Source organism: Larimichthys crocea, chromosome XXI (assembly GCF_000972845.2).
Source record: "Larimichthys crocea isolate SSNF chromosome XXI, L_crocea_2.0, whole genome shotgun sequence".
NCBI classification, from domain to species: domain Eukaryota; kingdom Metazoa; phylum Chordata; class Actinopteri; family Sciaenidae; genus Larimichthys; species Larimichthys crocea.
The window spans coordinates 19,457,612-19,470,336 of record NC_040031.1 but is presented as its reverse complement, the minus strand read 5'-3'; the positions used below and the strand labels follow the sequence as shown (position 1 = coordinate 19,470,336).

At 39.2% G+C, this 12,725-nt stretch overlaps 2 protein-coding genes across 3 annotated transcripts; one reads left to right on the top strand and one right to left on the bottom strand.

The window, feature by feature from the left end:
- The first annotated feature begins 1,305 nt into the window (after positions 1 to 1,305).
- rbm28 (RNA binding motif protein 28) lies at positions 1,306 to 8,413 on the top strand. Of its 2 annotated transcripts, none has more exons than XM_019259991.2 (20): positions 1,306 to 1,720; positions 1,863 to 2,009; positions 2,091 to 2,236; positions 2,327 to 2,402; positions 2,527 to 2,619; positions 2,741 to 2,812; positions 3,409 to 3,511; positions 3,605 to 3,843; positions 3,944 to 4,010; positions 4,121 to 4,230; positions 4,321 to 4,394; positions 4,481 to 4,616; positions 4,913 to 4,977; positions 5,123 to 5,281; positions 5,505 to 5,654; positions 5,846 to 5,920; positions 6,031 to 6,145; positions 6,464 to 6,602; positions 7,162 to 7,276; positions 7,987 to 8,413. In XM_019259991.2, the coding sequence occupies exons 1-20, from the start codon at positions 1,603 to 1,605 to the stop codon at positions 8,119 to 8,121; spliced, it is 2,334 nt and encodes a 777-aa protein (XP_019115536.2). In that variant the 5' UTR covers positions 1,306 to 1,602; the 3' UTR covers positions 8,122 to 8,413. The 2 variants fall into 2 exon arrangements, with proteins under 2 accessions (XP_019115536.2, XP_027128868.1); XM_027273067.1 differs by having other exon boundaries at positions 1,863 to 2,010; positions 2,104 to 2,236.
- A 183-nt stretch (positions 8,414 to 8,596) lies between these two features.
- LOC104918124 (leptin) lies at positions 8,597 to 10,563 on the bottom strand. Its single transcript, XM_010729765.3, has 3 exons — positions 10,462 to 10,563; positions 9,661 to 9,860; positions 8,597 to 9,570 (listed from the first exon to the last, which is right to left on the bottom strand). Exons 2-3 carry the CDS (start codon positions 9,808 to 9,810, stop codon positions 9,235 to 9,237), a joined length of 486 nt encoding a protein of 161 aa, XP_010728067.1. The 5' UTR covers positions 9,811 to 9,860; positions 10,462 to 10,563; the 3' UTR covers positions 8,597 to 9,234.
- Positions 10,564 to 12,725: the final 2,162 nt, after the last annotated feature.

Genomic DNA, 12,725 nt, shown 5'->3' with positions numbered 1-12,725 from the left:
GAATCACAGTTTTTAGCACTTCCGCATTGGCTTCATTTCCCAGCACTGGAGGTTGCCCCTTGCCCAGGGTTGTACCCTACCTCTGGACCAAAGCCAGCCACCCCACCGTGACCCTGATGAAGATAAGCAGTTACAAATAATGGATGGAAGGATAACTCTTAAACACTGGACCTTTAAATGAACAAACAAGCACGGACACCTCCGGGTGTGTTGGGAAAAGAGGAAAGAGCAAAAATCAAGCTTTGGGTGGGTCAGTGAGGGAATAGTAGAGCAACTAAAAATACAGGAAATAGAATTCAGCCCAACAGTTCTGTGGACGACAATACCTGAATGGACGTAACAAGAAGCAAGAGTAGATCTAAAAATATGGGCCATCAAAAGAAGAAATAAAACAGTGGACAGGAACTTTATAACTATACAGATGGAAAATATGGGGAATATATTTACTTATATACAGATGGATCAAAATAACCAAAAACAGAAGCAACAGGTGCAGCAGTGATGGTTCCCAGTCATAATAACATAGTATTAAAGAGAACATCAGATCATTTAAGCATATATGTGGTGGAGCTATGTGCAACAGTATTGGCAATAGAATGGGTGGAGGACAGGGTGGATAGGAAGATAATCATATGTAGCGATCTCATCACTCTTGAGCATTAAAAACAGAGCAGCAAAAACACATCAGGAAATATTATATAAAATACTGTTGAGGACATCCAGATTAGCACAGCAGGGGAGGGAGGTGGCGTTCATGTGGGTACCAGCTCATTTAGGGATACAAGGGGAATGAAAAAGCTGATCAAAATGCAAAGGAGGCAGTAAAGGAAGAGGAGGTGGAAGTGATAGTAAAATGATCAAAAGCAGAAGGAAAAAGTTTAATAAGGAAGGAAATAATCAATCAATGGAAACAATATTGGAAAATCCAGGAAAAGGAGGAGACATTTATATAAACTACAAGATGAAGTAGGAGAGGTGGGGTGTTGTGGAGGTAGCAGAGTGGAACAGGTGGCCATGAGCAGATTAAGAATAGGGCACAGTAATAACACACTCAATATATAGTAGGGAAACATCCAACTGGTCGGTGTAGCTGTGGAGAGAGAGACAGTGGAGCATGTGATGGTTGATTGTCATGGATATGAAAGGGAGAGGGAAGAGATGATGGCAGGGATGGAAGGGAGGAAAATCATAATGGGGTATCTTGTTTTAACTGGGTTAATTAAAAGAATTTGAAAAAGGAAAAAGAACAAAAGAAGTAAAGTCCAGAAGAGGGCATCAAAGAAGAGGAAGAAAGAGGAGAAGAAGAAGAAGACACCTCCGGGTCGGCAGGCGGCAGCACGGACAGACTTTCTACACGTGTGTGGGCTCCAGATTCCAAAGATGGCCGCCTGCATATGTAAACATGCGACTTAATGTTCAGGCTGTCGCGTTAGTTAGTGAAGTTAAACTGCTCGATAGCTCGTAATCATCCGACGGACTCGTGTGATACCGAATCGTTTCGTATCAGCTTGAAACTCTGGACTGTTCACACATCGAGTCTGTGAGGTATCACCCAGCTGAAGTCAGCACGCTGACCTGAGGTCAGCTCGGCAGCAGACAGCCATGCCGGCGCAGACCATCTTCGTCGGCTCTCTACCAGCTACTGCCACAAATGAACGACTGGAGGAAATATTCTCTGAGATCGGTCCCGTAAAGCAATGCTTCGTGGTCAGAGAGAAAGGTAAGGTGGTCACTGACATGTATTGGTGATGTTTAACTAAATAACTACACCGCAAACTGTATAGTGAGGTGTGCTGGCTGAGACTGCCTTACTTAAAAGTGCAAAAACAAATGAAGTAACTCATTCTTGTTTTATCATCCAGGTGCGGAAAAATGTCGGGGGTTTGGTTATGTCACATATTCCATGGAGGAAGATGCACAGCGAGCCATGAAAGAAATAAAAGACTACGATGGAAAGAAGATTTCTCTATCAGTGGCCAAGAAGAAAATAAGAGATAACAAGAAAACAGGTGTGTGTATAAACCCATAATCCAAAATCAGCTATGAGAGTTCTCCATGTTCACTTAATAACCCAGCTCATGTCTTTTTAGGACCTAAAGATCCACCTAAAGATCCACCTAAAGAGGAGCCGGCTACAGCAAAGCCGACAGCACCAAAGGAGAATGAACAGAAAGCCAAAAGCTTCAGGAAAAGCAGTCTAAAAGCTCGGCTCATCATACGAAACCTCAGTTTTAAGGTACTGTAAGTCTGTAATAAGCTCACCATGATCCATTTTCAATTACTTGTTGCTTGACCTGTATCACACGGTGTGTGTATTGTGTTACAGTGCTCAGAAGATGATCTGAAGGAAGTCTGTGCAAAGTTTGGGACAGTTCTTGAGGCCAAGATTCCCCTCAAACCCGGTAATGATTAAAACAAATATATATATATATACAGACACATCTTACTGGATGTACAAACACGCTAGTTAAATTGTCATGTGAGTAAGTCGATTGGTTGTTTTCTTGTGTTTCTTTCTTTGTTCAGATGGCAAGATGCGAGGATTTGCCTTTGTCATGTTTAAAAATCTATCTGAGGCGGCGAGAGCGCTTAATGCTCTGAACCTGAAGGAGATAAAAGGTCAGTGAGGTTATTGTGAGAAGCGTTATTCATTGTTGGCATCTCACTTTGGGAAATCGTTTTTTTTAGGTAGTTTATATCATGTGACTGCACGTTTCAAATATGATTGTTTCATTCACAGGTCGGCAGGTTGCAGTTGACTGGGCTGTGGCTAAGAACCAGTATGTTGCAACACAACAGGCTTCAAGTGCAGGTAAAGTTTAGTTTTTTGTGACACAGTATTGTTTCATCTTTTAATAATGCTCAGAGAATGGTACACAAACAAATAAACTGTATATTTACATCATTCATGCAGTAATGTTTATATTCCCCCTGCTTAATAGATGCTAAAACAGCTGCAGCAATAACACAGTAATAAGACCTAAATCATTACTGTATGAGAGCCCTCTTGTCTTAACCTGTTAGTCATTATTCATAACATGCAGTGGAGTTGCATTTGAATAATGCCCAGAATAAATAACACTATGATAAATATACATATCAGAGGCAGAGTGATGCAAACTTACGTCAGTCTCTGGAATTTGGCAAAACCTGTCCTGTCTCTGAATAATCCTCAGAAACACTATCCATTCGATTGTTTCACTCTTACTTCATGACTTATCCAAGCAGACCTTCTATTGACATGCACATCTCATGTTCTATTACATTTATGGTGCCTTGATAAGCACCATAGTAAATTAATTCAAGTAGAGGTTACATTTAATAGGAAATAAACATGATTATATTATACACCAAGCTTAACAAGACTTAAACGTGGTTACACATGTTTCCCTCATGTGTACCTAATAGGAAATAAGAGTACCGTGGAGGCAACTGCTAAACAGTCGGACGCAGAGAGTGACACTGAAGAGGAGGATGAAGAAAAGACGCAATCAGCACCTCAGAAGAAAAAGTATGAACCTCAGATATCCGTATCTGTTAATGTGGTACTTTAAAAAACTAAAAATAAAACTGTCTAACTTTACTGTGCCAAATTGTTCCACAGAGTTTCTAAACCAGCTGTGCAGCAGGTGGAGGAATCTCAATCAGATGAAGATGAAGATGATAGTGAGGAACAAGACAGTGATGGGGAGGAGGATGATGATGATGATGATGAGTCCCAAGAGGGAGAGGGAGATGATGATGATGATGATGAGGATGAGGATGAGGATGAGGATGATGAGAGTGGCGTTGATTCCGATGATGATGAAGATGACAGTGAAGAAGATGAAGAGGATGAATCAGGTATAAATCCTCTGCTCATGTTTTTCATATTTTTGCATGTAATGTGAATATTTTCTGTCATGAGGCGTCACTTTGACATTGACTTTACTTCTATCTCTAGCCCAAAAGAAAGCCTCAAAGAAACTTCTTCCTTCAGACGTGAAGGAGGGCAGAACAGTTTTCATCAGGTTTGTTCTTCTTAAACCTGCGCCTTATTTCTCCATCCTCAGAGTATTTACAATATTTCATACTGATTCATTGTGATCAACTCTGTTCATCTTAATTCTGTCTGATTCAGGAACCTCTCCTTTGACACGGAGGAAGAGGGTCTTGAGGAAGTTCTCCTACAGTACGGCGAGCTTAACTACATCAAGGTCGTCATTCACCCAGACACAGCACATTCAAAAGGTCAGTCAGCATCGCTTTAAGTGAAATCCTTTCCTCTGTTGTTTGAGAAAACAGGTCGATTGACTCATTTTGGGTTTGTTATTTTGCCAGGTTGTGCATTTGCTCAGTTTAAGACTAAAGAAGCCGCAGACAGATGCATGGCTGCAGCGCAGGACGAGGCAGAGGTAATATACAATATCACATTAACTATAAATATTCCATACGTTTGCCGTTTTACCGCCTCGTTGTAACATTGGGTTGTTTGATGCAGAATGGTGGCATCCGTGTTGATGGCAGAAAGCTGTTGATTGTGGCAGCAGTGACCAGAGAAGACGCTGTCAAGCTGAAAACGAACAAGGTGAAAGTAGAAACAGGCACCAGGAACCTGTATCTGGCCAGAGAGGGATGTGAGTAAAACCATTTCATGCACTTCTTTTCTTCTTCTCTCACTCGTGATCCTTTCACCTTAGACATAGTCACATATCACATCATGCAGATTTGACTTCATAACATTAACCAAGAAACCTATGGACCAGGATTGTCTTGATATGGAGCTTAAACAAGACAATACATAAAATAAATCACAGCGTGTTAGCAAATTGTTTGGCTTAAAGTATTGAAATAGATTTAGTTGTAACACTTTGTCACACAGTGTAATCTGTTCCTATACTGAATGTTCTTCTTTCCTGACTTCAACACTTAGTGATCCGTGCTGGAACCAAGGCTGCAGAGGGTGTGCCTGAAGCAGACATGGTCAAAAGAGAGAGAGTGAGTTTATTTGTCAATCACCAATTTAGATTTCTGCTTGAATAAAGAATAAATTCAATGCATAATAGTTTTTCTTGCACTCATTATCAAACTCTCAAATCAGTCCTTTTACATGTACATCTGGTGTCACCCTTTTCCCTTTTAGTTTGAAGAAATAAAGAGGACCAAGCTTCGGGATATAAATATCTACGTGTCAAGGACCCGTCTGTGTGTCCATAACCTGCCCAAGGCAGTGGACAATAAGAAACTCAAAGCACTCTGCCTCCAAGCAGTAAAAGGGACCAAGGGAGTCCGCGTCACAGAGGTAAGACACGATCTAACATTTTGGTGGACATTGAATTAAATATGACTGTATCCAGTAAGCATTATAATTAATTTGTAGCGTTGTAAAATATTCCTGGAAAGAGTTTTGTCCAAACATTTGTGAGCGTTAGCCTGCCATAGAATTAAAAACAATGTGTCTGTGTGGCCAGCAGGGGGCGTTGTTGTCATTCATGCTTTTTGTGACTCCTGTTTCTCCTCTTTAGTGTCGGGTGATGTATGACAGGAAGCCAGAGAAGGGTCAGGTGATGGGACAATCATTGGGTTACGGTTTTGTCCAGTTCGTGGAGCACGAACACGCTCTCAGTGCACTCCGTTACCTTAACAACAACCCCAACATCTTTGGCTCACATAAGGTACATTTTTGTGAGGGAGTGCTGAAATGATCACTGTTTTGTTCTGTTTTATTTACTTACTTTATTTCACTTTACGTAACATTATGGTCTTTATTAGGTTTTTTCACATAACAGGTATTTACATATGTCTTTAATCCACAAGCAGTCTTGTGTTAGTGAAGCTTAACTATGCATTTTGTGTCATCCGACAGAGACCTATAGTCGAGTTCTCCCTGGAGGATTCAAAGAAACTCAAAATAAAACAAATGCGACAAGAGAAAAACAAGGTTTGTTTTGGATCCTTTTGTGCAGTAGTTAGACCTTAGATCCTGTTCAAATTGAAAAAGGGATTTTTTTTTTCTAACTTGAAAGTAACCCTGTGTTGATATTTTTGCAGGAGTTTATCAAAAACCAGTCTTTGAAAGGAAGAGCGAAACCTCAGTCCCAGACGGCCCAGTGTGGAAAAGGACCTCATCAGTCGTCGTCATCAGAGCAGCCAGGAAAGGAGAAAGGTGTGAAAATATTATATATTATTTCAACCTGTGTTTATTGTAGAGAACATATTAGCAGTTGGACATTAAATCAAATGCAGACGGGTTTAAAGTGTTTCTGTTCTACTAAGACATCTCTTGATAGGAGAGGGTTTAAAACACATGCTCTGAAACACACATGCTGTTTTCCATACGTGTACTGTACTAATTCTGTTAATGTAAACAGTGATGTAACTCATGATAAACTGTTACAGCAGAGCACAGCACACCACTGCTGCAGATAAGACGCATTACCTTGACTGAATCTAAGAAACTAAGAAATAATTTTCTTTTAATCAGCTCATCCTCAACACAAGAAGCAAGACGGACGATACGCCGGCTTCCAGACGAAACCTGAGGTCGAGCATGTAGATTTGGAGAATGGAAAGAAACGGAGAAGGGTTCTACCTTTGCCTTCCCATCGTGGACCTAAGATCAGGTACAGCTTGTATTACCTTTACTGATCTCTTGTTTGCAATGTGCAGTGTAGCTCAGTGCTGAAGCAGATAAATTCATAACACTTCGATTTGGATATGGGCAAAATTACTAACTGTAAAACAATTAAGAGTAGTTGTAAAATCACATCAGGAAATCTGTTTCTGTATTATATAAACTGTAAAACGTGTGATACGAATGGGGAAAAGATCACCTAACTTAGGTCCAGAGCTGGATTATTTTTCATATTTTTTTGACTGGGGAAAACCAATTTGTGACACTTTTAACTTGTTTGGCATTGACACACCGGTGGATTTTGCTCTTGTGTGTTCGTCGATCTTCCTTACGTGTGTGCACCTGTTAAAATGTCAGAAACAAATTACTATTAAACTCAACTTAAGACAGATTTAATACTCTTTCCCAACTTGGGTAAATTGTGTAACCTGTTTTGATCTGTTAGGTACAAATAACCTTTTTAAAAAGTCACATAAAAGTGGGAGAACATCTTTAGTAAAACTGACTACGATGCTTAGATTACACATTTAAATTTTTGTCTTTTGCAGAATGCGTGACAAAGGAAAGCAACAGGCGCCACCACCCAAACGAGCAAAGCCTGGGCTCAACAAGAAAGACCGTAAAAGACAACAGATGGAGAAGCCCACACAGCCCAGAAATCAGGTTAATATATAATACTCTGCATATATGTTTATTTATAATTCTCTTATATTCACTAAAAGTCTTGCATCCAAGAGTAGCTGCTTAGGCAGTGATTCTTTTTGGAAACTACTAAAACTGTTGTCTTAGTTGAAAATATATTTTTTTTAAAACTGTCCTAATCTGTCCAATAAACCTGCAGAGGATCAAGGTTTTTGAAAGATTCACAATAGTATACTTTATTAATGGATTAATGTATGAAAGTGTTGCACAGGATTAACTGAAAACAGCATGATCATGTTGTTCACTAGTTTTCAATACTTTGGTGCCACTGAGTGAATTTGTCATATGTTTTAGAGATAATTAATGTTTCTGTTAAAAATATGTCTAGGAAGGCAACAATAGGTCTCTTCGACCCTGGCCACCACAGTGTTGAGATAGACCGACACCTACTGTTCCCAATCAAAGCCAAAAATTAATACTGCCGATATGGCCTCAAGAGAAATTATACTCTGAGTATTGGAGTATTGTCCACTATCAGTATTAAAAATCTGAGTGCAGACTGGGAAGAATTGTTACCCATCATGACAACACACCTTACTTTGGACGCTAATCTTTGCCTGCAGTGCTTTTTTAATCCTTTTTTTTTTTAAATATTTTTTTTAAACAAGAGTGCGTTTCTTTGGTGTCACTTCATCACACCTCATCACTGTATTTACTTTGTTGTTTTCCAGGTCAAAACAGCAAAGCGGTTCAGGCGGTCGGATGGGGACCGTTTTGACAGCCTGGTGGAGCAGTACAAGAAGAAACTGATGGGTAACAGTGACAAGAACACCAACATGAAAAGAAACAAGTGGTTTGATAGTTAATGCCGTTTGTATGATTGTGTTTGCATGTGAGCGTATGTGTGAGAGAGAAAATGTCGTCATCCTGAGGATCTAGAAAGTACAGTAGGTCTCATAAATGTATCTGTATAGTATATGAGGCCCACTTAACTTTATTCATCCCGTTCCTGGATTTCCATTCTCATGTTTGTTTTTTACTTCGGAAAAAAAAGGATAGTTTTGTCTTCATGTAAATGACTTTTTATGAAACTATATTAAAACCCTTGTGTTTTAATGTTGATCTTTACATTATTAAATCCATATTTGTTGGATCACAGATGTGTCGCATCATTTTGACAGTGCCGTTACATTTTTTCAATGTTGTTTTTTGAGCGAGAGTTAATCATTAGCCGTTGGCTCTTGATTAATACTTCCCACTCATGAACCCTGAATACACAAATGTAGCAAGAGATGACGACATATTGTAACCTTCTCATTGCACAACGCTTACACAAAGAAGTATTTTTGTAAAATATTTATTTAGTTTTTGTCTAAAAAATAGTGTCAACTGTACAAAAATATACAAAGTATCATCTACAGATATAAATAGCCATATTGGAAGAGCTGATGATATTGCACTGAAATGAAAGTTGTCCTTTGTCCTTCCTGTCCTAATTGTCAGACAAACACATGTATTTCTTGGCAAGTTTCAAACTGGTTTTCAGGAATTTCCACTCATGACATTACTGCTCACTGTGACATTTCCTCTAGCTACAGTCATTTGTACACAGTTGATTCATTACATTAATATAGAGATCCATATTTTAAAACAGTGGTGTGATAATACAAACCTATGAAGCGCTGATTTATATTTCTGTGCAAAACATAGATCAGTTTGCACATAAATATTTTTTTCACAACACATACTTTTGCTACAAACATCCTCAAAAGCATTACAACAATGTCACAAAATACATATTTTCTAAATACAATATATAAATAAATACTTGTGTATATAAATAAGTGCACGTTCAAGAATAAATTCCCTTCAAAACACATTGCGAAAGTTCAACATGACCGCGAGGGAGGATGCAAAGTCAGACATCACTGATGCGGACTTAACAAAATAATCAACAACTTGGTCCTTCTGTCCATCTTTCAACAACTCTGAAGTTGATCCAGATTTTTCAGCAGCAGATTGAGTAACTCCTTCACTCTCATGAGCGCCTCGATGCTCACAGTGTGAATGAATTCTTTGCGACTCTGTAGCTCCTGTAGTGGGCCTGGCACTGATGGCTTTGGCCGCTGCTCAGTGCAGTGCCCCTTCCTCCACTGATCGAGGTATCCCGCCAGCGAAGAAATTTCAGTCTTGACCTGGGTGACCCCATCAAGGGTGTCAGAGATCAAGCTGTTATACCCCTCTAAGACCATCACTATGGAGGCAGGTCCATCCAGAACATCAACAGGTGGACTGAGTGTCAGGCCAGGAGGGACCTGCAGCAAGAGAATAAACAATATTCAGTGAAAAACGCATCAAAGTTTCTAAACCTTTAAGATAATGTGACACTAGAAACATAATATTACCTGGAAGTTTCTGTCCAGCTTAAGTACCAGCTGTTCAGCCATCCATTTCACTTTTGATTTCATCTTCACTACTTCCGCTGACAGCGGAGCAGCTGTACCCACGCTTAGAAGATGCAGGAGAGTAAACAGGAGTGCCAGACTGTAGTCCATCTTTGTAGTATTTCCCAGAATGTACAGAAATTAGAATAGCAGTGGTATCCCTGGAAGAAGAATGATCAAAGAGCTGTTATTGATCTCTCCTTATCTGTTTCAGTGCTGTCATCTCACTAAGACTGTAGGCATGAGTTCATATCTGCATGTCATCATTTTAAAAAATATACACAAGCTTACTTCCAGTAATCCACACAAGCTGTTTGATTATGGCAGCAAATATTTGATTTGATAGCGACACCTGTGAATTTCTGACTGTGTAACTGGTACAAAGATCAACGAGTTTGACTAACATGACTACTCTTAACCCCCGGTTTTCCAAATCACTGCTAAATTCTCTGTGACAAATAAACTGACGCTCGAGCTCATAAAAACCTCAGCTACGAGACACAATTTAACAATTTAAAACCGGTAAAACATTTCTAAAGGCAACGGCTCACCTGCCACCGGCTTTTTTTTTTTTTACAAATAAATCCAACACTTAAACATCCCAAAAAGCAGTAAACTTTTACCACACAGTTGCAGATGAATAAAGTTGAAGTGTGACTAAAAACACTGATAGTAAAACAAAGAAGTAAGAGTTGAAACAAAGATGTAATGAGACCAAATGAAGGAGATAGTGAATGAGATGGAGAGGAGAGTTGACCTTACCTTCGCTGGTGTCTGAGTGTATGCCACTGTTAGGCTCCATCAGGACATCTTATAGTGGAGGGCTGTTGACTCATCTCTTACTCACCTCATATCCGACCCCCCCATTCCCCTCCCGTCCACCCCCCTCTCTACATCTAACACCCCTGAATCCCCTGGTGGTACTGCAGGGGACAGGACCAAAGTTGAATATGAGGTACATTTATGGTAACTGTCGTGTGATACGTTTGACTCACGGGTTACACAAACATTTTGGTAAAAATTGGTTAAAGTTTATTCACTGGAAATTGTTGGAATGAGAATTGAATCAGCTGCTAAACAACTTCACTGGAGCAGCAGCAGCTTAAATTTGTTTGCTCAAATGCATTTCATTTGTAAATGTGGTAAAGTTTTGCTGTAGCACATCAACATTTTCTCAACACCTTCATATCCCTGTGTAAACGTTAAAATACTGATAGTTTGTTTCTAATTCTGTGACTGCCAAAGAGTACCTTTAGAGCTTGATTTATCAATATGCCATATAAGTCATATCCTGTATGACACTCACCTATTTACACTGCACGTTCTAGACAAGATAACAGTTACATCAGTATTTATTTAGGCTGTACCATCACACAGTGTGTTCGAGCTCACCTGCACAGGAGCAGAAAATGAAGAGCTGACACAGTAAAAATGTGACAAATGAAGCACATAACAGTACTGACATGAAATAAAATGTCCCGAAATAATAAGAGCTTGGTGTGACACAGTTCTTCTCCTGACGGATCTCATGTTTATTCTTGGAATATAATGAACTGCATCTAATAGATGGAGATTCCTTGTTTCTTTTGCTTTTATTGTTGAATGTGAATGTGTGTATCTTTATCATTGTGCATCTTAGTCATTATTTTTTAAAACACTGTATAGCATTCATTTTGTACACAAAGTCCAATATGATTACATCACTGGGTATCAAATTTCAGAGAAAGAAAATACATGCGAGTTGAAATAATCAATATATTTTTGTTGACTAACAGCCACAAATACAGTATGTGAGTCACAGGGCAAAACGTCTAGTCACATATACTTCACACATGCTGTTACAACACCAAAAAAGTATATATAGCTCATCTTTCTGTTTAGTTTGATAGATTAGGAGAGTGACGCAAAAAAGCAATATATAATGTAAGATAAGATTTCCACAAAATGCTTATGATAGGTACTTGGTAATACATTTTAATCACATGCTTATACTCTACTTATCAGCTTCTCATTTTCACGTAAAAGTGAGTGAACACACATTGCTCGAAATGTTTAGAAGCCAGAATAATCTTCTATTAAAATCAGGCTATATTTCAGTCTTCCACTAAAAACACACTTTTTTCCATGTAACAAGATTGATACCAGATGTTTGTAAAGTAGCCCTTTCATGGACCTGTAAGCCACATTTATCTCTCCTTTAATTTCTTCCTGCTAAAGTTTCTAATATGTTCTAATCCGATGTGCTTCTTGGAAAAGTCAAGGTTTTTTTTTTTCCGCACACACTAAGGAAAGAGTGCTGGCCATTTTTTGGAAGCAGATGTCTCTTGTTGCTTCACAGAGAAGGGGGAGATTCACTCTGCTGAGCAAGTTTCTGTTTCTCTGAAACAAAAACAGGTCAGAGGGTCCAATGTGTGTGTGCGCGCGCGTGTGTGTGTGTGTGTGTGTGTGTGTGTGTGTGTGTTAGGAGAACTGTGGGGGGAAAAAAAACTGGACCTTAATGGTAATTTCACTTTTCTCTTAAGGTAACTTACAGTAAATCCTGCAAACTACTTCATGCATGTGCTCCAAGTGCACATGCACTGCATGAGGTGAGGTAGCATAAACCCCATTAACGCAGTCATTGCCAGACTTTGGAAATCAAACAGAAATGTGATAGGATCTGAAAATTGTTGGGAAAAAGACACACTCAAGGACATATTTCTGGGAAGGAAAGTAGGGGGTGACAGTGTCCCAATTGTATTTTCAACAGGAATAGTGTATTATTCATGAAGGAAAAACATGAAGGAATGATGTTAGTGATGTAATATGAATGGATAGTTTCCCAATTTTGTACAAAGTTTCTTCAGAGCTCTTCTCTGGTGATTAAGTGAGTTTTCTTGGCAGCAACAGAGCAGGTTTCATCGCATGCAAAAAAACATTTTTATGACATCTGGGATGAATAAAAGCTCCCTGTCGCTAAGACTATTTATAAATCCGGGTTTTGCCTGCCAGTATGTGACGTCTCAGTACACAGAAAACATTTTAAG

Bases quoted from the DNA above. Each gene is read 5' to 3' on its own strand.
- LOC104918124 (XM_010729765.3), bottom strand. From the start codon at position 9,810: ATGGACTACAGTCTGGCACTCCTGTTTACTCTCCTGCATCTTCTAAGC. The intron at 9,571-9,660 runs GTAATATTATGT...CTCTTGCTGCAG, and splicing joins AGCTGGACAGAAACTTCCAG to GTCCCTCCTGGCCTGACACT.
- rbm28 (XM_019259991.2), top strand. From the start codon at position 1,603: ATGCCGGCGCAGACCATCTTCGTCGGCTCTCTACCAGCTACTGCCACA. The intron at 2,403-2,526 runs GTAATGATTAAA...TTCTTTGTTCAG, and splicing joins CAAGATTCCCCTCAAACCCG to ATGGCAAGATGCGAGGATTT. The intron at 5,655-5,845 runs GTACATTTTTGT...GTCATCCGACAG, and splicing joins ACATCTTTGGCTCACATAAG to AGACCTATAGTCGAGTTCTC.